The sequence below is a fragment of the Choloepus didactylus genome, chromosome 6, assembly GCF_015220235.1.
Source record: "Choloepus didactylus isolate mChoDid1 chromosome 6, mChoDid1.pri, whole genome shotgun sequence".
In the NCBI taxonomy this organism is placed as follows: Eukaryota; Metazoa; Chordata; class Mammalia; order Pilosa; family Megalonychidae; genus Choloepus; species Choloepus didactylus.
The window spans coordinates 11,302,371-11,328,483 of NC_051312.1; the positions used below are offsets into that span (position 1 = coordinate 11,302,371).

General features: G+C 60.9%; 1 protein-coding gene across 3 annotated transcripts in view; it reads left to right on the forward strand.

Moving 5' to 3' along the window:
- The window catches only part of MACROD1 (mono-ADP ribosylhydrolase 1), a 147,550-nt gene that overhangs the window by 115,925 nt on the left and 5,512 nt on the right, over nt 1–26,113 (forward strand). For 2 of the 3 annotated variants that reach the window (XM_037838177.1, XM_037838175.1), the window contains exon 4: nt 16,895–16,924. The exons of the other annotated variant lie outside the window; for it this stretch is intronic. In XM_037838177.1, coding sequence (XP_037694105.1) covers nt 16,895–16,924 — 30 coding nt within the window. The remainder of the gene's footprint in view (nt 1–16,894; nt 16,925–26,113) is intronic. 3 annotated transcript variants of the gene reach the window in all.

A 26,113-nucleotide genomic window follows, 5' to 3' on the forward strand; every position in this document is an offset into this window, starting at 1 on the left:
CCCAGCCCGCGAGAAGCGGCCTCCGGGTCCCCTTCCCCCTGCCCTCAGCGAAAATGGCTGGGGCTGGGGCTGGGGGAGGGAGCCCTCCTCCCTGGGGGTGCAAGGGGAGGGAAGTTCCCAAAGCCGGCCTCCAGCGCGGAGGCGGGGGTTGGGGAGAGGAGAGAAAGGGGTTCTCGCTCATGCGCCGCCTCTCCCTACACCCCTCCTGTCTGCACCCACTCATTCATCCATCCTTCCAACCATCCATTCATTCATTCATCCATCCATCGTGCATTCATTCACAAACAGGTAACCGCTGTCTACTCTGCATGCCAAGGTAACCCCTTCCTCCCTGCCCGGCACCCCTTCCCCCTTGGACCTCTGAGATCCTGGACCCCCTCACCTGCTGCTCCCCCTTTCCTGCACTTGTCCTAAGCATCCCAGCTCCTCAGGCCCCTTCCCAACCCATACTTCATGCAGTGCCCCCAGGGTCAGATCCCAGCCCTGTCCCTCTCCTTAGAGTTGCCTGTGATATCTAGCCAGTGACTTCACCTCTCCCAGCCTTGGTGTTCTCAGCTGAAAAATGGGAGAATTATAACACCTGCTTCCACAAGTTGTTTTGAGAGTCACGAAAGATCTTGTATGGGAAGATGGCTGGGCAGTGCCTGGCACATTTAGGGACTTAGCAAGGGCCGTGTCTGCTGCATGGGGTCTGGTGTGGGGGTGGGGTCTCATGGGGGTAGGGGGTGGTTAGACCCGACCACTTCCTCCTCACCCGGGAAGCCCAGATGTCCTTGGCATTCCTGGATATGAGGAGCCTTCTCACCTGCCCCCCCTCACCCTGGTCATTTCCCAGCGCCCAGCTCCATCGCCCCTTCCTAGCCTCCCCCCTGCCCCCCTGCCCCGGAGAGCTGCACTGAATGAGTCCCCACCTCTTCCCAGAACCCCCCAGGGCTCCCCGCTGCTCCCAGGTCCATGCCCAGACCTCCCCACAATCTGGCCCAGCTCCCCTTTCTGCAGACCCATCCACTGTCCTGACCCCAGGCCAGGGCTAAGCCTTCGTAGGACCCAGGACACCCTGTTCTTTGCCTGTCCTTCAAGGCCTGGCCAGGCCACCTCCCCTCCAGGATGCTGTCCCAGATCCCCATCTTGGAGGTGGGTGGCCCATAAGGGAGAGGCACCGCCCTCCCCCTCCTTCTCCCGCCATGTGCCCTCTTTCTCTCCCTCCCTCTGGCCTTGCCTGGGCTGCCACCTCTGTCCCCACTGCCGGGGCCCTGCTCCTTCCTCACCTCTCCCTTCCATTCCCCCACCCCCCACCCCTTAACTCCGGTTCTACTCAATTCGCCAAACAGCCATTTTTCCTCCCGATTTTTATTTATTGCCCAAACAGCATTAAACCAACAATAAAGGAAAGAAAAATCACCCACAATCCCACCGCCCTGTGGCGTCAACAGCCTCCGTTGCCCTGCTCTCCCTCCCAGGCCTGGCCATGCATGGACAGCTGTAATTTTTACAGAGTGTGGTTCTCCGTTCCGCCTTCCCAGCCCCCCAGATGGACGTGGGGGCCCCGGGGCTCCGTCAGTCCTCCATCGCAGCACTTAGCGTGTTGCTCAGGAATTATGTGTGTGTCCTCCTTGTCTAAACTGAACCTCTTGAAGGAGAGACCCCTAGCCGTCCCTGCCACCCCTCGCCGAGCATAGGGCTGGCACATGAGGGGCTCACAGCACCTCGGTGGAAAGAGCGGGATGGATGTAGCTCTGTTTGATGCGCTGCACTCAGATATCGAAACATCATCTTCATAATTGTGGCTTTATGGATTGTGGCTGCGTGATATTCCATCGAGCTGATGCACCACAACTCGCTCAGCCATGCCCGGTGGCGGGATCAGTTGAAGGAATGTTTAGGGAGACCCACAGTGTGTGAGGTACAATCTTGGGCACCAAAGGCTGAGGGTGAATTGGGCACCACTGTATCCTGCCCTGGCTGGGGGTTGGGGGTGGGGGGCTCCTAAACAGGGTCCAGCAGGCCCTTGCTGAAACAGACACAGGGGCCAAGTTGGTTGGGACATCCAGGAAGGCTTCCCAGGGGAGGTGGCTCTCGAGCTGGGTCTTATAGGAGGAGAAGGAATGTTTCATGCAGACTGTGGGAGAAGCTCATTCCAGGCTATGGAACAGCATGTTTGTCCACAGAGCCGTGACGTGAAAGAGCCTGGGGCTGGGGAATCAAGAACTGTTGGTTGAGGTTGAGAGGGCAGGCTCAGAGAGCCGTGGTGAAGGATGAGGTGGGTGGTGTCAGTCCAGCCAAGTATGCGGGCTAGTGTTGGCCAAGCCTAAGGAGTCCCCGTCTCATCCCGGAAGCCATAGAGAGTCAGGGAGGGAGTGTGTGTACAGAAAGGCACAGTCAGCCGAGATCCCGAAAGATCACTTAGTCATTCAACAAACACTTGCCAAGCCTCCCATGTGAGGTGGGACCCCATGAGGGCACGGGTCAGTATCGGTGGGGAAGGCGGTGAGGCCCTAGGTCTCAGCTCTCCTTGGGGGCTGGGCACCCATGAGGATGCTGTCAGCGACAAGGGCAGCAGAAATCACCCAACAAAGATTTGTGGCTTCAACCTTGCGCTCGCCAAGCCCCAGCTCCTCTGCTCCCAAGGTGGCAGTGACCCACGCAGTGTCCGGCAGCCAGGTGTGGCGTGTGCTACCCCTGGGCTGCCAAAGTCACCCCTGACCCTGCCCACAGCACCTTTGCCTCCCCAGCCACCTGCCTGTCCCCCCCAGGAGTCCCCAGATGGGAATTCTGCTGCAACTGCACCACTTACCAGCCTGTGACCCTGGGCACTGGCCCAGTCTCACCGCACCTCAATTTTCTTATCTTAATGGGGCCATCCCAGACCTCCTAAGGCTAGTGTGGCTGTCCAATGAAGTCCCAATGGGAAAGTGCTTTGTAAATTGTGAAGTGTTGTGACAAGATGACTCACCAATTATCAGACCACGATCGGTGGCCTCCTTGGGCCTGTTCTGGGCTGGGGGCAGAATTTTGTCTCCTGGGTGGTCTGTGGGCCTCACCAGCTGAGTGTCCAGGGATGAGCCCCCTGGGGCAGTGGTCAGGGACCAAGAGCAGACATTCCGGGGACTTGACCTTGGGCTGCAGCCAGCCAGTCACCCGACAGACAGGAGGTCCAGCCTTCCCCACCGGCCCCAGCTGGGCATCGTCTCCAGGGAGAGACAGACCCCCAGCCTCCCAGCCCCCACCTCTGGGTTCTCAGCCTTGGAGAACACTGCTCTCCCATGTCCTCAGGGTCCTCTGAATTTGGGGGCCTCTGGGGGAAGAGCCCTGCAGAGTCACAGCCACTGCATACCTGCCTGACCTGATGCCCCAGTGCACTCTGGGATTTTTCCATGCATTCGCGGTTCATGTGGCCTGTGGGTCAGCTGGCTGTGCACAACCACTTCCGAGACGCCTGGCTGCACACACTGACCCTCCCCATAGGGTCCCAGCAGCTTCTCTGATGCGAGTCCTAACTCTGCCAAGCTCCCAGCAAAAAATCCTGAGCTCAAGTGCTGGATGCAGGGTAGGGCCCCGGGAAGGGCTACACCCAGCACCGGCTCCTGCGAAGCTCCTGGCCGGTGCGGGGACCACACCTGACTCGGTGCACCCTCCTGCCCAGGGTCCTGACACAGGATCCCACCTTCTCTCCTCTCACTCGGCTCCTCTTCGGTCATACTTAGCTCAGTTTGCGATGATAAATGATTTGTGAGACCACATTTTTTATCTACTGGACATTTTGACATCTCTGAAATCAGGGTGTGGCTGTCGGTTTCATCAGCGGTGTGTTTTTTTCCTTGGCAATACGTTAAATAGTGGCGTGACTTACAATCAATCGAATCTGTATTCAGCAATGCGTTTTGCTAGCGCCGGCCTTCCCAGACTGTGAGCAGCTGGAGGGCACAGACTGGGCCTGTCACGGTCCTTGCGCGTCCCCAGCACCTGCCACAGTGCTCGGTACACGAGGAGTGCACAGTCAGGCGTTGGAGAATGAATGAATGAATGGGTAGAACGTTAAGTAAGAGCATCCGGCTGAAACAGGCCTTCAAAGCAACACTGTCCGAAGGCCAACTGTGATTTGTAGAACTGTGAACTGCCCAGAGATGAGGGTCCAGGGGTTCAGAGTGGGGCAAGTGAGGGGTGGGCAGGGTGGGGTCTGTGGGGGTGTGATGATGGGGAGGTGAATGGGGGGATCAGACTGGGCCGACAGGCTGTGGTTCCCTGGATGGGTGGGAGAAAGATGTCAGAGAAGGTCATAAGCCGGGCCTGGGCAGGGCCCGGGCCACGTCAGCCCGTGTGTCCCAGCCCTGGCTGCTGCCCAGGCGCATCTCAGATAGACCCCTCCTTTCCCTTGGGAGCCTCCTCTTCCCCCTCCTCCACCGTGCCCACCCCCCATCTCCTCCAGACACCCAGGCTGCCCCTCTCTCACTCCCTCACTGGCTCACTCGCTCCCCAGCCATGATTCCCAGCAGAGGTAATGCTTTTTCTAGTGGTTTAAACATTTCCTGAGCCTGCCATCACTCATGTGTATGTGATTCCGAGAACAGCAAGGGGCAGGCTCAGAGGTGTGGGTGGTGGGCAGGGGCAGAGGGTCATGGAGAGGCAGCAACGTGAGGCCAGAAGTGCAGGCCGGGGCCTGATCAGGAAAGGCCTTGAATGCCAGGCGAGAGGCGGAGCCTTCTCCAGGCCAGCGGGCTGGTGCCCGGGCTGCACAGCAGGGGACGGGGGAGGCTGGAGACCAGGACAGGACCAAAGGCATTGCCCTGTGGGAGTGAGAAGGTTACCTTGAACCAGAGAGGGCACAAGCCAAGATCTTTGGGAGCCAGAGGGTCCTGGGGCTCCCTGAGTGCCCGCAGAGCGGAAGGGGGAGTAGGCTCAAGGACGCCGATCTCCAGATTGAAGCTCAGACACCTCTGTTGGGGTCTCGGCCTCCAGCGACCCGCCGCTTCTCCACCCCTGGACACTGAGCCCCTTCTGACCCCTGCAGGCCTCCTTTTTAGGGGCTCAGAACCCTGTAGTCCTCCTCAATTCCTCCCTCCTCCTGAGTTTGCTTACTGCCTCAGTCTCCCCCATAACAGAGGGGCTCTCGAAGCCTGATGCCCCGAGTCCCAGCGCCCAGCCCTCCCCTCAGGGCAGCTGAAGCCACTGAAGATGGTACCCCGGGAGCAGAGGGAGTCCTGGGACTGCAGAGCTGTGGAGTGGGGGAGAGATGTCATTTCCTGGGGCCCCTCACCTGCTGGGCCCAGGTACTCCAGGGGCAAGAGTAAGGAGAGAGGCTGTTCTTAGCCCGGGGTCCCCTTCCATGAGTCCTGGGGGTGCAGAGCTGTGGCCCAGGGTGAGGTTGGTCAGGCCACTGAAGACCCCTCACCTTCCCGGTACAGGTAAGCCAGGCCTGGCAGGTCCTGAGCTAAGTGGCCGCCGAGGTTGGGCAGCTCGGAGGAGCCCCGGGAGGCCGGGAAGAGGAAGAGGGTGAGAGCCCAGGGACAGGCAGGCAGGCGGAGGGGGTTGCCCAGCAACCAGCACGCTGCAGCCACTGCAGCCGCTGCCACTAGTGCTGAGGAGCGATTCTTAAAGAGCTGAGCAGAGCTGCGGAGGGGCTGAGGCAGGGCTCCGCATACCAATGGAGGCACCGCTCCTCCCTCCTCCCCCTCCTCCTCCTCCTCCGACCCCTCCTTCCTCCTCCCTCTGCCAAGTCCATTTCACCCTAGCTGGGAGGGGTGGAGAACAAAGAGGAGAGGGTGCCCAGCCCAGTGAGGACTTTGAGGCAGTCGAGGCGGGGACCAGGGACTGGGGAAATGGGAAGAGGTACGTTGGCCATCCTGGGGTGCTCTTAGCCTGGGACCCTCAGCATAGCACCCCTCCACACACACACACACACACACACACACACAGGGTCTGCAGGAAGAAACTGGGGCGCCTCATCTCCACCCCACCTGGCCCTCCTGATGGGCCTCCCTGGCACCCCCAGCTGAAGGAGCACTGGTTTTAGAGTCAGACCAACTGCCTCTTCGTGGCTGAGTGACCTTGAACCAGCCGTCTCCCCGAGCCTGGTGTCCTGGGAGTCCTGGGCCTTCCGCAGAGAGCACTCGGCCTCGGGGCTGCACAGAGGAGGCGGGTGCCCCGCAAGGCTGGGTCTGCTGAGAGGAGTTTTGGAGGAAGTCCTTCCTCGTGTCTGATTCAAATTCCCTGTGCAGCAAGTGGTTGCTGCCTTTTTTCCGTCCTTACTGAGAAGGGAGCCTTTGTTTAGCCACAGTATACTGTCTCGTCTTCCAAAGGCAACAACGAGTGAGAATCCAGCTGCGTGGTCTGCTTCCGGTTCTTTTCCCTCTGGGTCCTCGGTTTCCCTTCTGTCCAATGAGGAGGTCCAGGTGCCTGGCCGGGGGTCCAGGGAGGACCCTCTGGGCATCTGTTCCCCTGAAATCATGGGTATGTTGGTACATGGTGGCAGTACCTGGGGAGATGTCCCCCGCTGTCCCTGGGATGGGGGGACTATGACCCCAGTGTTAAGACCCCGGAGCCAAATTGCCTCAGAGACCCCCCCCCCCCCCAAAGGTCCTGTGCATGACCATGACCCATCGTGGACCTCCCACAGAGGGCAGTGGTGGGTGAATGGGTGAGAGGGGGCTGGAGCCTCTGCTGCTTCCCCCCACACAAAGAACTTCCGTTGACTGCTCTGGGCCACATCTGGAAGTGGTCCCCTCCCTAATTCACCCCTGTCCCCCATGGTCCTCTGATTAGTTGTTCCCTGTGGGTTCAGCAATGCATCTCCCTCCAGCCTCCCTCAACCACCCTCCCCCCAGTGCCTGCCTCCAGGTCCACCCCTGCCCCTTTAATCCTCTCTGCCCCTCAGTTCTGAGGAGGGTTCTTTTCAAATGCAAGCCCGACCCCTGCCACTCCCCAGCTCAAGAACCTGCCATGACTCCCCATGGCTGTGGGAGGAGGATCAGTGCCCATGGGCCTGGCCATCCCACCTGGCTTCCCCTCCGCAGAGCCCCACACTCACAGCTCGCCCACCCTTGACACAGGGCTCACTCACTCTCAGGACTTTGCATCCAGAGGAAGGGGGCCCAATCAACATCTGTTGAATGAATGAATGACCTGAGAGCAGCTCTTTGGGGCCAGGCCCATGCTGGGCCCCGGGATGTAGCAGTGAACAGAGCAGATGAGGCCCTCTCCCCACAGGCTGCCATGCCGGTAATAAACCAGCAAACAAAAGAAAGGATTAGATCTTTGGGACCGTGATGTGGGCTCTGAAGGAAACAAGCAGGGTGATAAGATAGGGACCAGGCAGGGGCTCTTTATCTGGGGTTGTCAGGGGTGTCCTCTCGGAGGAGGTGACATTTTCTCTGATGTCCGAAGGATGAGAAGGAGCCAGTTAGGAAAGAGCTGGAGGGAGAGTGTGCCAGGCAGAGGGGGTGCCGTTTGTGCAAATGCCCTGGGGCATGAAAGGGCCAGATGTGTTGGAGGAAGAGAAAGGAGCCCAGGGAACCGGGGGCAGCGGGGCAGGGGTTACATGCAGTCCCAGAGGGAATGTGGATTTTATTCTAAGTGAAACAGGGAAGTGGCATGATCTAATTTATTATTTTAAAACCATCACCTGAACAACCACTTTGGAGAGCAATTTGGCAATACCTAGTAAAATTAAAGATGCGCGTATACCACAACCCAGCTATTCCACTCCCAGCACGTACCTGAGAAATTCCAGCACATGCATGCACAAGGTGTGTGCAAAATGCTGCTGCAGCTGGGCTTGCAAGGGACAAAACTGGGCATGCTCAACAGTCAGTCAGCAGGAGAACGGATAGATGAGTGGTGGACGCCCTGCCTTGGAAAACTGCACAGCGGTGAAAATGGGCAACCAGAGCAGTGTGGGTGTCCCTGGGTAGATCTCCCGGGCGTGGGAGCCAGTCACAGCAGCCTCCGGTTTATGTGACGCTCAAAGACACACAGTCCTAAGGAATGCCTTGTTTAGGTACATATATAGTAAAACTCTAAAGAAAATCAAGGACTGCTAAAAAAGTGCCACATCCCGGGTAGAGGATACCTCTGTTGGGAAGGGGGGCTTTGCAAAGGGGTACAAAGGGTGCCACCTGTTTTGTGATGTTGCCTCTGTTAGGCTGAGTGGTGGGTCAACAGGCTGTGTGTGTGCACTTTTATACCCACGAAATAAATTTTAAAAGATCGCTCCTTCCTGGAGAGGATGGGGGAGGGGCGATGGGCGGCCCCCAAGAGGTGGAGATTCTGGAAGTTAGAAATCCAGCCCTGCTTGCTGCTCCTGAGCCAGCACTCTCCTGCAAACCCATGCTTGGCTTTCTCCTCAGGTAGCCCCTGGTTTTCTCCTTCAGGGGAGAAAATTGAAGCTTAGAAGAGGGCCCGGGGCTGCCTGGGGCCACCCAGAGGAAACCGTGACCTTCCTTGGGGCCAGCCAGCCTGTCCAGCTGGGGCTGAGCAGAGGGGTCAGGCTGCCTTAGGGGCCCACCCTGCCACCTTCCCCGAGCTGCGGCCAAGGGGTCCGCAGCACACACACCCCCGCCCCCGCAGGGCCTTCCCCAGACCCCCGCACCCTCTGAAACACTTCCCCTGCAGGTCTCCATTCTCCTCCCCACCAAGGCTCATTCCTGCGTCGATGGAGACTACCCCGGCTGGCTGGGGCCCAAGCCATCGCCGCCTAATTGGGTTTCAGGGATGCTCCTGGTTATGCTAATGGTGGGACTGTCAGCTCAGTGCCGCCAGCCCAGCCATGGCTTCTGGGGGAGGGGAGACCCAGGCTCCCCCAGTGCGCAGTGCTCGTTTGGAAATCAGACTGCCCGATTCGAACCCCGGCCCCCCCACTTCCCAGCTGCGTGACCTTGGGCAAGTCACTGCACCTCTCTGAGCCCCCATTTCCTCATCTGTAAAGTGGAACAAACACCCGTTCCTCCGTCACTGGGCTTGTAGGGTGGTGAGGCGAAATGAAAGAATCCACTAGAAGCACTTGGCCTGGTGCCTGGCACAGAGCATTTGCTCGATAAATGTGTTATTAACTATTTTTTTGTTTTGGGTTAAAAAGTCTAAAAGGTGCTAGAGGGGAATATGCCTGCTGAGTTGAGGGTGACTCGATTTCCTTTTGCTTTTTGTTTACATGTATTACCTAATTCGGGGCAAGCAACCTGACTTTTTTGAATAACAAAAGACCAATGAATGGGAGGTGTGGGGGCGTGCTTGGTATGTGGGCGTTGTGGGGGATCTCGGTGTCCCTGAGGGTCTTGGGTCCAGCCTGGGGGCAGCTGGCCGGGATGGTGGGCATCCCGAGGCCCTGGGGGCTGGGAAGGGGCAGAACCCAAGGAAACCGAGGCAGGACCGGGGCAAAGGAGAGGCCCAGCCGGCAGGACCTCAGCCAAGTAAGCTCCTTTGAGATTTAACCGGCTGACTCAGTGGCTTTTATAGGGAGCAGGCAGGTGTGGGCGGGGGACATCCTGGGAGAACTGGGTGGCAGGGTGCTGGGCAGAGCAGGGATGGCTGCAGGGGAGCTGGCAGCCAGGAAGTGCTGGGCTGGAGTGAGGCTGGAGGACGATCTGAGGTTCGGGGTGGCAGAGGGAGGGGGTCCCGGCACAGGGTAGGATGGGAAGGAGGAGACAAGAGGAAGGCCCAGCTACATACAGCTCCCCATGGCTTTGCCGAGTGCCAGGGCTCAGCTGGGAGAAGAGGGAGTGAGAGGCTCAGTCCTGGAGGCAAACAAGCAGCTTCTGGCTCGGCAGCATGCTCAGCGCTCCAGGCCCTGGAGTTGGACCATCGGGGCTCAAATCCTATCTCCACCACCCTAACTGTGCGGCCTTGGGCCAGCTAGTTACCTAAGCCTCGGTTTCCCCACCTGTAAAATGGAGCTGTGCATCCAACAGGTCCCCACAGCCCTCACAAGGGGGCCGGTACACAAGCAGAAGCCACAGCTGTTAGTTGTCATTCATGTCAGCCAGTTAATCCCAGCTGACCTGGGAGGGCTGGGGAGCCTCTGTGTCCAGCAACCCCCTGCCCCCATCCCCACCACCACAGTCAGGCCAGGTTTGCAATCCTTTTAAGTTGTTCACCTATGCCTCCCAAAGTGACCGTCCTCAGCCCCTCTCTGGGGCCACAGAGGTTGGAGTGACTGGTTGCAGATCCCAGCTGGGGGTTTCAGGGCTGGGCCTTGCAAAGCACAATGACTTTGCCCCTCACTGCTAAGGGCTGTGGCCTGAGGCAAAGTCATTTCACCCCCCTGGGCCTCAGTCTCCCCGTCTGTAAATGGGGTGGGAGGAGGGGTGTGTATCTGGTAAGATGATCAGCAGAGGTCCGATGTGAGAACCCTGCTTGGGATGCAGTCTATGCCAATAAATGGGATCCCCCTCCCCACCCCACTCCCCCAATCTGCCCCCAAGCCTGGGGAAGGTCCAGGAGCCTCACACTTTCCTCCCAGGGCAGCCACCTCCAAGGACGGTGACCCCAGGCCTGGAGCCCGGAGCTTGTCGAACATAACAGCTGCTCCCTCAGCTTGAAGTGCCTTTGAAGTCTCTTGTTTTATCTTCAGAAATTCAGCACATTTCACATTTTATTCCATCTGAGGGGCATTTCTAATCTCAAACATGTTTTAAACGCCTCACCCTCAAGTAACACGGATACCACCATCCTGGGGGACATGGGTGGAGGCAACAGCGTTAGCTCCCCAAGAACAAAACCCACTCCCCCAAACTCCCTGTGGGCCTGGGGCTGCTACTGGGTTGGGCGGGCAACATCCCTGGGCCCTAACAGGCACCAGCCAGGCTCTGAGGTAGTGCGGAGCAGTGGGAGGTCAGCCAGGGAGGAGGCTGGTAAGGGCAGGGATGGGGGAAGGCACTGCCACATGCTGGCGACTCCTAAAGCCACGAGGAGGTCTGGGAGGACAACAGCCAGCTGGTCTCCCTCCTGCTGTGTTCTGTTCTCTGTGCAACTCATTACTTCTGTGTCCAAACCCCGCAGTATCTCCATTTCTCACTGAGGCCTACTAGGCCCCCAAGGGCTGCCCCTGTGCCAGCCCTCTCGACCTCTCTCCTCCTCGTCTCAACTCACTCTGCTTTCGCCACCCCCAGAGCCACAAACCCACCAGGCCTGCTCCTTCCTCAGGGCCTTTGCACAGCTGTCCCCCCTGCCTGAGTTGGGCACCTGGCGGCTGGCTCCTCTGTTCAGCGGGGCCCTTGCCCACTCCTTCTAGAGCAGCCCCACCTCCCCACCTGCTCCTCGCTCATCTCTTCTCCCTCTTATTATCTTACAACCTCAGGCACAAAATGTAATTCCTATTCACGTTTATTCTTGTTCTGTTTCTTGACCATCTCCCCCTCTAGACTTGAGCTCTGGGCTGCTGGGGAAGGAGCTCGGTAAGGATCTGTCATATGGTAGAAAGCTGAGATCTGGGCTCACGAGGGACATTGAAGAATGTGGCCGAGGGGAGGGGCTGAGTGATGGGGGAGAGCAGCCCCCCGCCCCTTCAGCTGGCCCGGCGGCCTCTCCAGGCTTTGGAGGCCTGGATGAGGCGTGAGGTGTCAGCGGGCAGGGGGACGCCAGGGGGCCTGGGCCTGCCTCAAAGTCACCTCTGTGCCCGCGCGCCCGCGCGGCCTCCCCCTGGCCCGGGGAACCTGCTCAGCGCTTTGCTCGGGTCACTGCGTCTCCTCTCTGGCGGCCCAGCCCCCACACGCCCCCTTCATCGCCTCCCTCGGCGCCCCCGTCCCCCCCCATCCCACCCCCTGGACTGGAGGATTTCGTCCCCGTCAGGGAAAAGCCACAGCTGCAGCTCCTACGTCTGAGGAGGGACGTGATCAGCCCCCCACCATCGCCCTTGGACTGGCCTGCGGCCCGCCCACCCCCCCCCCTTGCCATAGGGGTGGGCTGCTCAGCCAGGCTCCGTGGCAGAGCCCCGGCTTCGGAGCCAGAGTGGCCCAGGTTAGATCCAGGTCCCCGAGCTGAGGGACACCGGGCACCATCTGCCAGGTGATCACCCGCTGTTCGCCAGGCTCCATTCTGGGAACTGAGATGCCAGGGTGGGGGGCCAGCAGGGCAGCCAGGGTGGGGGTGTAACTGCAGGGCAGGACGCTGGAGGCAGCAACCCACAGCCCCACCGAAAGCAGAGCCAGGGACGAGCTCTCGAACCGCGGTGGGAGTGGGGTGGGGTGGGGTGCGCTCCTGGAGGCTGGCTCCCAGGGTGGGGGGATGAGGGTCTCCTCCCAGAGGAAGGGGCGGTTGAGCTGAGCTAGGAACGGAGAGCAGGAGAAACCAGGGTATCAGCCTGTGCAAAGGCCCTGGGGCAGGTTTGAGGATCAGGAGTGTGGACAAGGGAGGGAGGAGGGAAGAGGGCAAAGAGATGGGGTGGCCTGTGGGGCTGGGCTGGGTTAGGGGCTGGCTCTCTATCCTGAAAGCAAAGGCTCTGGGAGGGTTTTGCTCCGGGAGCTGGGGGTAGACTAGCACAGGCTCCATATGGCATGGTGAGAAGATCGTGCTCCATGGCTCAGTTTTCCTCATCTCTAAAATGGGTTAATACAATGTCTTCTGCCCAAGGTAACAATTAAATGAGCTCATGTGGGTACAGTGTGTTCCTAGCCCGAACCCAGGCACTTCTGCATTCATGGGCCCCTTTCCCCATTAAAAAAAAAAATCTTTAAAATTATATTTTAAGGCTTCATTGACATAAAGACAAATATAGCAATATAATGTATTAAAACATTATCTTTGACCTAAAAGATCATTTTTTGCCTTCTGAATTTAAAAGAAACTACAACATTGCTAGGGCCCCAAATGTCTTTTGGGCCCAAGTGGATAAGTGGGCCTTGCTGTCCTTTAAATAAGGTGTTGCCGGGCAGGGCCAGGAGGGAATGGGCAGCTTGGGGCAATCTGAAGGGGTGCCCGTGTGCCCCCAGAGCCTCCCCCTGCCCCCCGCCTCCCCACCAGGCCCCGTGCTGACTCCCCGAGGCCCCTGCTGTGCCCCTCCCCGGCCTGCCCCTCCCTCCTTTCCCTGCCTGGTGCTCCAGCCTCGGCACAGATGCCACCTCCCCTGTGAAGCCTTGGCAATGCCCAGGCCTCTCAGAGCTCGCCCCTCCCACCCTCGTGGCATTTATCAGGCTCCATGGCAGCTCTCGGATCTGCCCCCCTCTCCCTGGGCGCCCCCAAGGCCCAGGGGACTGTGTCTTGTCTATGCCCTCGGTGCTCAGCACGAGGCTGGCACTCAACTAAAACATTCTGCAGAGAGTGAAGGAGGGGCTGGCTCCCGCCTCTGACCCAGGCTCGTCAGACCCTTGGTGGCGGTTGCCAAGCTCGGGAGGTCTGTCCCTCTCACGAGGCAGTGACCACAGGTCAGCCCCTGAGCTAGGCCCACAGGGATTCTCAGTAGAGAATCTGGCCGGGGGCTGCAGCACAAACTGGGGGGACTTCACCCTGCCCACCGGTCCTCCCAGAGGGCAGAGGGGCATTTGGGGAGGGCACCACTGCATGGGCAAAAGTGGGGGAAGCAGGGAGGGGCAGGGCAGAATGTGTGGGAGACAGGGAACAAGGTCCACAGGGACCCCCAGCCCCTTGCCCAGTGGGCCACCGTCAGAAGACAGGGGACTTGGCCGTGACTGGCATCGAGAGGTGTGGACCTCATCTCCCAGCCAAGGTCATGGCCCCAGCACAGAGCCTTGGAGCCGGATGATCATGCCCGATGGAGCAGGGCCAGGCAGCTCCACAGCAGGGGGACACAGCAGAGCTGTGGGGGCAGGCCAGCACGAGAGGCAGCCCGCAGATTGGGGTGCCCCACACCCCATGGTGCCCACCTGGCCCTGGAGGCTGCACCCCCACTGGAGGGAGAATGACCCCTCCAGCCCCCGGGGGAAGGCCTGGGCTCAGTCAGCTCTCACGGAGGACAAAGCCCCCCCCACTTTGCTGGGGGCAGGTCTGGGTCCTGGGTCATGAGCCCCAGCTTGGACTCCAAGTCTGGTGCTCATCCCCCATATCCCTCGGCCGCTCATCGATCATCCCGACCCTCAGCCAGGAACCCATCAGACGGAGGGAGCCTGCAGGGCTTAAGGAAATGGGCGTCCACAACAGGCTCTCCTGGGCCCAGGCCCCATTTCCCTCACTCCCCAGTCACCACAGGAGCCTCAATTTCCTCATCTGGAAAATGGGCTCATGATTGGTTGTGACTTAGAGCCTCAAACCCAACTGAGGGGAGTGCACAGGTGGGGGACAGTGGGCGGGGAGGAGCTGGGGAGTCGGCCCGGTGTCCAGGATTAGGTCAGGAGGGAGGGGGCTGGCTCTGATCTGCTCCCCAAGGCACTGCCCATGGGGGTCTTTTGTTCTCCCCCAGCCTCCAGTCCGTTCCTCTCTGCAGGCTCGGCGGCAGGGGGAAGCTGGTGCCAGGTGTTAAGACCCCTGGGGAAGCGCCCAGAGCAGAGGCCCAGGGGGACGCTGAGGAGCTGTGACCCCACGAAGGGCGGCCACCCTTCCCCCTGCAGCCCTTCCCCATGGGACCACCAGGTGTGGCGGGCTGGGGAGAAGGGGACACTGCTGACCTAGGGAGTGGAGGAAGGGGCAGGCCCATGACAAGGTCTTCTGTGCCGCCCAGACTGGGCCTCACCTGCCCCTTCCCACCTGTGGCAGGTGCTTCCACCTGGCCTGGCCTCCTCGCAGCTCCACCTGGCGAAATCCTTCTTCTGCCCCAGCCCCCCTCCCTCCTCAGTCCCCAGATGCCCCCGCCCAGGTGGGGCCAGAACGGGGACACCCAGGCCCCTTGCCCAGGTAGAGCCGCATGCAGTGGGGTTTGGGTGTGCTGGGCAGGCGGGGGGCTGGCATCTCCTTCCGACAAGGGGCTGCAGAACGGCAGGTCTGCACCCCCTCCCCTGCCCTCCCCTTCCAGGCTCGCCGCCAACCCATTTGGCACGGCGCCCTCTGAGCCGGAGCCAGCTCGTTTGAGGCCGGTGTTAATTAAGAGAAAGAGGTGAGGGGGGCGGTGGGGAAGAGCCGCCGAGGGCAGCTTCCGACAGCCGCCAGGACCGACCCCGGCCCCACCTGAGATGCCCCGGGGCAAGGCTGACCTGACGCCCAGTCCCAACCTGGCTGACACCTGCTGGGGCCGGAGTGGGGTGGGGGGTAAGATGGCAGCTGAGGGGCCTTCCGTGTCCTCTGTCCCTGGCTGGGAGGAGGCAGGGGTCCCATGACAGTCACTCTCGCAGTCTGCCCTGAGGTCGGCCTGCTGCATGGTCTGGCTTTGGAGTCAGAGCCAGTTCCTAGTCCGCTCAACATCCCTGCACCTCTGTTTCCTCCTCTGTAAAATGGGAACAACGGCATGCACACACGCACACACACACATGCACACACACACACCGGCTAAGTTGTTGATAATAAACAGGATCGTTTGTGCGAGGCCCCCAGCAAGTCTGACAAATAGGCCCCGCTCAGTCAGTGGAAATGTGTGTTCCTGGGGGGCCCAGGCCTTATCCATCCCGAGCCTTTGGGGACCCAGCCCTCCAGCTGCCCCGGGTGGACCTCGGGGCTCCCCACATCTGCTGGGGTGTCTCCCACTGTGGCCATCTCCCTGGGGCTCTGCTCAGCCGGCCTCCCACCCCCCCGCCCCCCACATTCCCCGCAGCCCCCCAGCCCTGCTCGGGGAGCACGCAGCCGCCCCGCACCTCTCCATCTTAATTAGCTGCTTGTATTTAATCTCGCAAGTAACGTGGCAACTTGCAGCCCTGGGTTTTCGGGCTGTGGAATTAATTATTCCCCAAGCGAGGAGCTGTCAGCTGCGGGAGCCCAGCCGCCCGGAGCCGCCGACACCACTTAGCAGGGTCCACGGCGTCCGCACCGTGCCTGGGTCCGCCGTCTGGCTGCGCGGAACTGGCCCCCAGCCCGGCCCAGGCGCTGCGCCCCGTGCCCCCTCGCTCATCCCGGGGGCTGCAGCCGGCCCTGGGAAGGTGGGGTGGGGAGACAGGACTCAAGGGCCGGGGGGCCTCCCCTGGGCCTGGGGTCTGCACCTGCCCAGGACCCTGCTGCTCTTTGCTGGCCAGAAGCTGGGGCCCAGGCTGGTGAGGGGGCCTGGGATTTGCTGGGGGGTGAGGAGCGGAGCTGCCAACCTTGCTTTGTCCCACATCCGTGCCCATGAGGAGGCGGGACGGGCAGCCGGCCAGGCGGAGCGAGATGCACGGGGCGGCTCGGAGCTGTCAAGCCCCACGGCAGTCAGTCTGGCTCTGCCTAGCATCGCTGCCTCCAGCCTGGGGAGGGGGCCAGAGGTCCGAGCCCTTCCTGTGGCCTGGGCCAGAGCCGGGGCCTCTCCCTTAACCTCCCTTAACCTCTTCCCTACGAGGCAGGGCTCTTGTGTTCCCCATTTTCCATAAGGGGAAACTGAGGCACGGAGGGAGGTGGCCCGAGTGTCCCATCTGTGGGACCCGGCTTTTGCCTGATTCCGGGCCCAGTGCTCGCAGCCCCTCACAGCACCACTGGTTCTCGCCCGACAGGCACCCCCAGCCCTGGCTCCTGCCCACGTGGCCCCTGCTCCTTTCCTGGGCAGTGTGGAACCATTCAGTGTCGGCTGTAGCCCGGGAGCCCGTGGGCCAGGAGCTGAGTTGAAAGAATGAATGAAGGAGAGGACGAGTGTGGTCATGTGACCCCTGACCTCCCAGGTCACCCCACAAACCCCAGGCCCATTAGGAGCTGCCATGGGAAAGCACCTCCCAGCCCCTCCTCCACTGCCCCCATTCTCAGCCCCTGCCCCCGGGGGCCCAGAGACCCTGGGCTCAGAGTTTGGAGGCCCCGGGGACCTGGTCCCCCAACTCAGGCTGACACCTCCAATCCCCAAATCCACTGCCCCCCCCACCAGACCCCCAAGCCACCCCTCACTGACTGCCCCTGTCTCTCTCTCCTGCAGCCAACAGCTCCCTGCTTGGAGGCGGCGGTGGTGAGTAGACCCCTCCTTTTGTCTCGGGGTGGGGGGTGGGGCATAGGGGTTTGGGGGTGTCTCTCCTCCTCTCTGTGCCTCCTTCCACGCCCGCTGTTCGCCTCCTGCCCTCCTCAGCCTGTGTGCCCAGCGGCTACCCACCTGCCTCCCCCTGTAGCTTCCTCCCTCCCAGCCTCTCACCTTCACCTGTCTGTTATCACTTTGCCCTGGCCAAGTCCCCACCCCTGTGAACCTCTGAAAGCGGGTCTCCTGGCCTGTAATGGGGTGGGGGGCATGTGAGGTGTAAACAGACCTGGGCTTGGGGCTGGGAGGCCGCAGGTGTGGTGGGAATGGCCCAGCCCTGCCCCTGATGCTCCCCCCAACCCCTGACCCTGGGAAGGCCCGTGCCTCCTGGGCCTCAGTTTCCCCATCTGTGAGGGTGTAATTATCGTCTCAGTCCTGCCCTCTCTCAGGGTGGCCCTGCAGCCGGTGGGAGCCCCTATGCCCCCAGCACCTGCCGCCCCCAGCCAACCTGCCCAGCCCTCGCCCCCCTCGCCCCCAGCCCCCCAGCCGGCCAGGCCACCCGCTCTCGGTGCAGACAGTAGGATGATTGGTGAGCCAGGGGGCAGGGGTTAATGTGCCGCTGGATAAATCCCGGGGGCTGTGTTTACGGCAGCAGTGGCGGAACCCAGGCCAGGTTTTAAAAGGGGGAAAAATAAAAGGGGCAGCGAAGGTCAGGAATAAATAAAAGCAGCGTTAAGAGCTGTCAGTGACCAGCCAGGATGCAGGGAGAGGGGGCTGTTTGTGGCTGGAGATGTTTTCCCTCCATCCCCCCCCTTCTCCTCCAGCCATCCCTGTGGAGGTCACAGCTCCCCTGGGGTCCTCGTGGGATGAGGGGAAGGCTGTGCTGGGGACTGGGACCCCCGGGGTTCCTTCCCTTGACTGTGAGCACACAGATAGGTCCATCCAGGCCCCTTGGGGTACCTGAAGCCCTTCCTTTTGGAGCTCCCGGGGCCCCTGCTGATTTGACCCCTGCATGCTCTGCTCTCAGCCACCCCTTCCGTTCACCGGCATGGACTGGGCAGCTACTGTGTGCTGAGCTCTGGGCTGAGCACCGAGACAGAGGCTTCCAGCACAGGGTGAGCCCCTGCCCCGCCAGAGCTCACAGTCCAGATGATGCAATGGGCAGGGTGGGCCGGGGACCCCGTGCCGTGACTGGGGTGCCCAGACGCTGTGGGAGCTCAGCCAGCAACACGTGTCCCAGGCTCGGGCATCAGGAAGGCTTCCGGAAGGAGGTGGGGCCTCCCCAGTGAGGAGCGCCGGGAAGGGTGTCCCTGGTAAAGGAACAGCGTGGAGGAAGGTGTGGAGGTGTGGGGAGCAGGGGGCTTTTGGGGAAGCTCAGAGGACCAGCAGGAGCCTCAAGGACCACAGCAAGGAGCTGGATGTTTAGCCATTCAGTTCCGGAAGACAAAGGATCACAAAAAGGTGTGCATCTTTTAAAACCCCAAGTCAGGTCCCAGGCCCTCTTCTGCCCAACAGCCCGCCAGGGCTCCCACCTCACTCAGGGCCAAGACCAAGGTTCTCACCGAGCTCCCTAGCCCCCCAGCCAGCTCTGAGACATGGGCCCCCACTCTGCTCCCAGCCACATGGGCCTCCCTGGGGTTCCTGGAACAGCCCAGGTGCACTCCTGCCTCAGGGCCTTTGCACGGACTCGCCCCTCTGCCTGGAAAGCTCTTTCTCCAGATATCCACGTGGCTACTCCCTGCATCTCCTACAAGACTTTGCCGGAATGCCACCTTCTCAGCGAGGCCCTCCCTGTCCCCCTCCTTGAATTTGCAAACGCCCACCCATGCTCTGCCCCCCCGCATGGCCCATCCTGCCTCCTTGCTTTGCTTTTTCTTTTCTCCAGAGCCCCTCTCTGCTTCTAACAGGCTGCATAGTCTGCTTGCTTATTACATTCATTGTTTCTTGCTGGTCTCCCCCCTGAGAATGTAAACTCCCCGAGGGCAAGACTGTATCCCCAGCACCTGGAACTGGGTTTGGTGCATACAGTAGGTGCTCAATAAATATTTAATGAATGAATGAACGAATGAACTACGGGTTAAGGTGGGTTAGCCTTACCCCCTGGGGGCGGCCGGTGCCACCAAGGTTTTAGGCAAGGCAGGGGTGGGGGGTGACCGCATAGATGGCCTGGTGACCTCACATTGGGAGGTCAAAGGGTGCCTGCCGTGGCCAGATTCGGGGTGGGGGCGCAGCAAGGAGCCCTCTGCTCCCCTCGCCACAGCTCTGGGGTGGGAAGGAGGCTGGAGCAGGCCTGGCGGCCTGGCTGGCGGCGGAGACGGGTGGGGTGGGGCTGGGACCGGGAGGAAGTGGCCCCGCAGTCCAGCCTTTTAACGCCGGCCGAGATTTATGGAGCCGCTGCAAGCGCTCTCTGGGGCTGTCACTCTGCTAATGTGATTGGAACAAGGTGGAGGCGGCGGGGAGGGGGCCGCGGTGGGGGTGAGGCTGGGCTGGCAAGGGGGCCGGGCACCGCCTGGGGGTCCGTCACCCCCTGACCCATCCCAGCCTTAACCCCCTGGCCTGCCTGAAGGGGGGGCACAGGCAGGAGTAGCCTGGGATTGGGGGGACCGGGGGCCCACCAGCCTCTGCCCAGAGAGACCCCAATCTTACCATGGGGTCCATTGAGGGCCCTCCCTCCTCTCGTGGTCCAACCCACAGGGGTTCAGGCCTCCACCCACCCTGCACCTCCCACCCACCCACCCATGCATTTAACAAGAACTGACCCCCGTCGGACCCCCCGCCACTACATTTAAAACTGCGACAGCCCATCCCCCGGAGCCCACCATCCTGACCCCCTCACCCTGCTCTGTTGCTTTTGCCAGAGCACTTGTCCCCATTTCATAAACCTGTCTTTTATGTTGGTGGTTTGTTGCCTGCCTCCCCCTGCACTGGAATGTACTCTACCCCAGGGCAGGGTTCTAGAGCATTCCGAGACCCTAGAACACACCCTGCTAGGTGGTGAACGCTCAGCTGACGTTTGTGTAGCAGATATGTTGCATCATCTGGGAGCTGGGCCCTTCCCTGGGAGCCGGGGACGCGGCTCTCACAGCCCTGCCTGCAGGCTTACCTTCCAGTCCGATGGAGGGGACAGCAGGCAATAAACCAGCCCACAAGAGGAGGGGGCCGAGGCAGCCATTGGCGCAGAAGGGGGACCCAGGGCCTGGCCTACGGACTGGGCTTCTGTACAGCAAGCGGGTGGTGGTGCCGAGTGAGAGAGGGCTCTGGGGAGCAGGAAGGAAGTCCACCAGACACCCCCAAACTCAGCCAAGGGCTGCCCAGGCCTGCTGGATTGAAGGAGCTGAACCCAAACGGTCCCCTGAGCCTGCTTCACTCTGGAATTCGGCCCTGCTGGGCCCTGAGTTCAAGCTTAGGTGGTGCTGGCAACCCAGTGAGTCTCAGGGAAGGACTGTACCCCATTCCTTCCTGAGCTTTCTCTCAGTGGGGGGGCCTCTGTGCCAGGTGCTGCGACTCAGGACTCAGCTCTATTCTCAAGGAGCTCTAGTTTGGAAGGAGGTTTCCCAGCAGAGGGGATATTTCACTTGGGCCCTGAAGGCTGAGTAGGAGTTTGCCAGGTACAGAAGGAGCAAGAGGCCTGCTAAGCAGAAGTCTGCAGTGGGGATGCCTGATGGGGCTGGGGCAGCCACCTAGCCTCCCTGCCAGGCCCACTCCTGCACTCCAGCCTCCCTCCTGAGAGCCTTTTACTGGCTCAATAAAAATTAAAAGCATAAAACAAAAAAGAAAACACGATGCTCTTCTATTGTATAGTAAGGGAGGCAGGCCCTAAATCAGGAAGGGAATCGAGGGCCCTGACACGCGTCTCTCCTGTTTATTAGGACTGAAATGTTTACTCGGTGATAAGGAGCCGGCTTTCTCGCAGAGATTTGTGTGCTCTTTTTCAATTACCCCTCGTCTTTCTCTGCCACTTTTGCACTAAAGGGATAATAAATGTATCGGAGCATTTCAATTATTCATCTAAATCATGACGGCGCCTGCCATGGCCAAGCTTTAGTGACGGATAAATTCAGGGCCTCCTTCCTCAGCCTGCACAGCTGCCATCTCTGTCCCGGCCTGCCCAGCCCCTGGGAGGGTGGGCTGGGGTCAGGCAGGTCCTGGCAGGGGGACAGGGCAGGATGCAACCCACCCCACACACATACGCACACTCACTGCCTGACCCCCGCATGCCAGCACCCTGCCGGGCACCCCCTGGAGGTCAGCAGCCCCACCCGATCCTTCAGGAGCCAGCGCGTGCCTGTGGGGGTGCAGCCACCCTGCCCCCCACCCCCTCGGCGTCTGCACACCCCTGCTCTGTGCCTGTGCTGCAAGTTCACGTGTGTGTCCCGGTGTCCCAGGTGTCTCACCGAGCAGCTGGATGGAGAGGCCCGGAGCTGCTCCGTAGGTGACTCAGTTTCCCTTGAAACCCCCTCCAGGCTCGGGGCCTTTGCACGTGCCGCTCCTGTGCTCGGAGGGCTCCGCTGGCCTCCTGCCTGGGCTGCCTCCTTCTGCTGCCCGGCACGGTCCCCGGCGCTGGGGATGCAGCTGGCGTTCCGTCACCTTTATGATCAGGCACCCCTTCGTGCTGCTAAGTGCCGGCCGCCTCCCCCATAGGCTAGCCCCCTAACGGCATGCACCGGGCGTCTGTCTGTCCACTGCTCTGTCCTCAATGCCCAGTGAATCCCTGTCTGTGGGCTGATGGCCCCAGCGTCTCTACTCCAGGCCCCTCCACCAGGTGTGGAACCTGCCACGGGCCGCGGTTGTTCCTGCCCAGGGCCCACCCTCTCCCCCACTCGCACACTGCCAAGACCCAGGGGGTGGCCGCGGCCTCTTTCCTCTCCTCCGTCTCTCTCCCTCTCCCCCTCTCAGTCCCTCTTTCTTTCTCTCGCTCTCCCCGTCTCTTTCTGCCTCCCGCCCGCTCTCCATCACTCTCTGTCCATCTCTCTCACTCGCCCTCTCTCTGTTTTTCCCTGGCTGCCTCCCCCTCATTTCTCCAGTTCTCTCTCTTTTGGGCTCTGTCTCTTCTGTCTCTCTGTTTCCCGATTTCTCGCTCTCTCCCCTCTCTCGTGCTCATTCTCTCTGTCTCTGTCTCCCTGGCTCGCTCACTTGCTCTCCTCTGCTCACAGGCAGGCCCCAGAGGGTTAGCAGAGGCCCTGAGTGTCCAGGTCTCGACTTCTCCCTGGTTCGCTGGCCTCCCCACTCGCCCTGCCCAGCCCACTGCCCATCTGCTGCTGAGCTGCACTTGCTCCCCATGGCCCCCAGGAAAAGGCTCCGCTCGGGCCGTGGCCTGGCACAGTGGCAGCTGATGTGGCCTCTGGGGCCCCAGGAGGCTTGCAGGAGGCGGGTGGGCCCCAGGGAGCTCGCCCAGCCAGGCTGCAGATGAGTCTTGAGCATCCACTGGGTGGTCAGGGCAGACAGTCCTAGCACAGCCAGGGGTCCCCTCGGAATTGGGAGTCATCAGTCCACGGTGGGCGGACGGGACACCCTGACCTGGAGCAGCCAGACAAGGTGTGGGGTGGGGGTTGGGGCTTTGGCAGGAGCGGGGCAGAAGGGCCAGCATGGGTGTGGGTCCCAGAGGACATCGCTGACCCTGGCCTCCCCGCTCAAAGCCCCCCGAAGATTCCTTCCTGCTGCAATAGAATAAATTCCGATTCCTGGCAGTTGCCCAGCAGGTCCTACGGCATGCAGCCCCTCACCTGCCGCCTCCCTGCCCGTACCCACTGGCTTCCTGCTCCCCTGGGATGCCGAGCCCTCTCCGACCACAGGCCTTCTGCCCTGGCGGAGCCCTCTGCCTGGAACCCCCCCCCCCATCTTCCTGCAGCCAGGTTTGCCTCACCACTCAGGGCTCTGCTCAAATGCTGCCTCCTCCAGGAAGCCCTCCTGGCTTTTCCCCCCCCTCCTTCTCCCATTTCACCGCCTGCCCTGATGTGGAAGCCGCAGCTGCTGGGGTCTCAGCCCTGGCACAGCCCAAAACACGATGGTTGAAAGTGTGCGTGAGGAGAGCAGGAGGCGGGAAACTAATCTAAGGGCGGGGTGCCGGAGCAAGCCCCAGAGGGTCCCTGAAGATCTTGCTTGGAATTGAGGATTTTCCTTCATGGACTTGTGGGAGCCATGGGAGCAGGGGCAAGACATGCTCTTCCTGCCCCCACTCCCAGGCCCTGCTGCTGCGGCTGGTGCCGATCGCGTCCAGGTGTCTGCAGCTGGGCCTGGCTGACCCCTTCCTGCCCTACTGCACAGTCCCTCCCCACCGTGCTGCGTGGACTGGGCCGTTAGCATCTCCATCTCATAAATGAGAAACTGAGTCACCAAGATGCCAGAGCTGAACTGTCCTCCCTCCCTGCCCCAGACGGCCTACCAGCTAAGCAGGGTGATGGGACTCGGGCCTCCCTGCAGCCTGGGCCTGGTAGGCCTGTGGGGCCCGCACCCCACCCCCTGTGGGCAAGATGCCACCAAGCCCCTGCATGCAGCTGCTGTGGGGATTTTTAATAACAGGAGTGATTTTTGCATGATGAACGAGGCACCGCCGTTGTGTACATAATGAAGCCCTAATGTTTTCAAATCCCCATTTAAGGAGCTGATCTCACCCCATGATGAATTTCAGATCACACCGCAGAGCTGGCGTCCATCCATCTTCTCCCTGGGGCGCCCACCTGCCTGGGCCCTGCAAGGATTGGGCCTGGCGAGGGTGGGCTCAGTATCCCCCTAGTGGGTCGAGCCTGAGCCTGGCACAAAGCAGGGGCCTGGCGCATGTTTGTTGATTGAACAAGTGACCAGAGCATGTGGGCAGAGGCAACGGGTTCTTGGCTTCCAAGTCCCCGCCAGGGCCTGGGAGGTGGATCGAGGCCAAAGGTAGAGAACGTGGGGCAGGTGGGAAGAGAAGGGGGAGGAAGGACCCTGGGGTGGGTCATTTGTTGAGGCTTTGTGGGAGGAACCTGCCCTCTGGAGGGTCAGGGCCTCGGGATGCAAACAGCTCAGGCATCTGCCCCCGACCCGCCTGGCAGCCTCCTCGGGACTCAGTTTCCCATCTGTCCAGTGGGGCCTGGACTTTGGTATTTTGTAGCCCTCCTGAGAGAGGCACCGGGACTGCTGGCTGGCTGAGCTGGGGTGACTGCTCTAGAAACCTCTCCACATGGCTGGATGGGCTGTCCTGGGGTGGGTGCCGGCTCCTGGTGAGGACCTCAGTGGCCCTGGCAAGATGTCTGGGAGATCCGGAGACACAGCCCCTGCCTCAGCCCCTGGGGGCCTTGTACTCACTGCTCTGCCCCCTCACACCCACTCCCCCCACCCGAAGGACCTGCTCCCTTTTTTCTGTCCAGCCCAGTGGGCGAGGGTCCCGGGCCAGGAGTCCTGCTCAGGGCTTTCTGCATGACATCTCTCAGGTAGTGGGTCTCTCAGGTAAAGGGGGCCCCTACGAGCATGGCGGGGGGCAGGGTCTTCTACCTACAAAGCCAGTGGCTGAGCCTCAGTCTCCCCATCTGTAAAAGGGGGTGAGGATGTGATCAAGCACAGGGCACTTTGCTACCGTCTCTCACAGAACGCCCCTGATAAGCAAGGAAGGGTCACCATTACTGACCCCATTGTACAGATGAGGCAACTGAGGCACTGAAAAGTGAAGGTGACCGGCGAGGGGCTGAGGAGCTGGCAGGGGACTTGGTGTGTCTCCTGGGGAGCTCATTCCAGAGGCAGGAAGTTGAGTCAGAGAGGGCATGTGGGGAGCACGGCAGGAGGCGGCTGACACATTCACTTGGCAGGTGGAAGCCTCCCAGCCCGGCCCCTGCCCTGCTCAGGGGGCCACCGGAGCCCAGGAAAGTCAGAGAAGGGAGCGGGAGCTGCCCAGGCAGGGCCTTGCAGCTCCCGCCATGCTGTGTGATTTTGAGAAAGTGGCTTTGCCTCTCTGAGCCTTTGTCTCTACTGTAAAATGGGGGTTAGTGATACAGATCTTTCTGTTCTTCCTCTAACTGGCTCTGTGACCTTGGACGAGCTCTCCAGGCTTCGGTCACCTCCACTTTAAAACAGATACTGGAGGTGGAGTTTGGGAGCGTGGGGGGGGAGGGGTGACAAAGAGATGACAAGACAGTAACAATGAGGATGACAATGGCCACCCCCATTTCCACTGTCGAGTGCCCCCCACCACTACCCTCCAGAATATCTCAGCCCTTCCCTCAACCTTTGAGTCTGCTTCTGAGGCTCAGAGAGGTTAAGCGACTTGACCAAAGCCATCAGAGCCTTGGCTGAGATTCCTGGGAAAAGAAGCCCGGAAGGGGTCGCCCAGGGGGCCAGCCCCTTGGGACGGTGGAGGCTGGGGGAGGACTGGGAGCGGGGCTGCCCATTCTCCCCCTAGGCCACAGGCCTCCTTGTGCTCCTGTAAATAATTAATTAGCCCCTGCTTGCTTGTTTGTTTAGCATGAGGAATGCTCCCCCACTGAGACGCATTTATTGCTGAATAAATTTAAATATCTAATCTTCCCTTCATGAATATTACAGCACCCTAAATAGCGGCCAACACATCCTAAGCCCTTTGGAGAGATGGCCCCATAGGCGCCTGCTGGGCTGCAGCCGCCCCCCACCCCTGGATTTGCCCAGGGCCCTCAAAATGTCTGAGGAGGAAGTGAGGCTCAGCACAGTGGGATTTCCAGAGGGGGCTTCCGCAGGGAGGAGATGGAAGCCCTGGGGTCTCCTGAGCTGGAGACCCCCGTGAGGGCTGAGGCCGGACCTGTGGAGGCCGGGGTGCGTCGGCTCAGTCCACGCTGGGGCCAGAGGGCAGGGGCACCATGGCCGTGTCAGGGTGTCCCAGGCAGAGGTGGTGAGGCCCGGACCAGGCCAGAGGGCAGAGTTCTGAGGTGAAGGGTCAGAGGCTGCCCGCAGCCCCGTTCTCTGGCTCAGGGCTGGAAAAGAGGCCTGAGCTGGGGCCGACAGAGCTCCCTCAGGGCTCCAGGCCAGGGCAGCCGGGGGACCCCCAGACAGGATCAGCATCTGAGGGGTAGCCCAAGGAAGGGGGCTCCCAAAGGAGACAGAACAGGAGAGGGGCGTCCAGGGTGGTAGCCTGGCTGCTGGGTAGAGGAGCAGGCAGCTGTGTGGGGGGACCCTGAACAGTGAAGAAAGTCGAGACAAGAATAACGGCTTCAATTAGAGATAGAAGGTCCTTAGGAATTTCTTTCT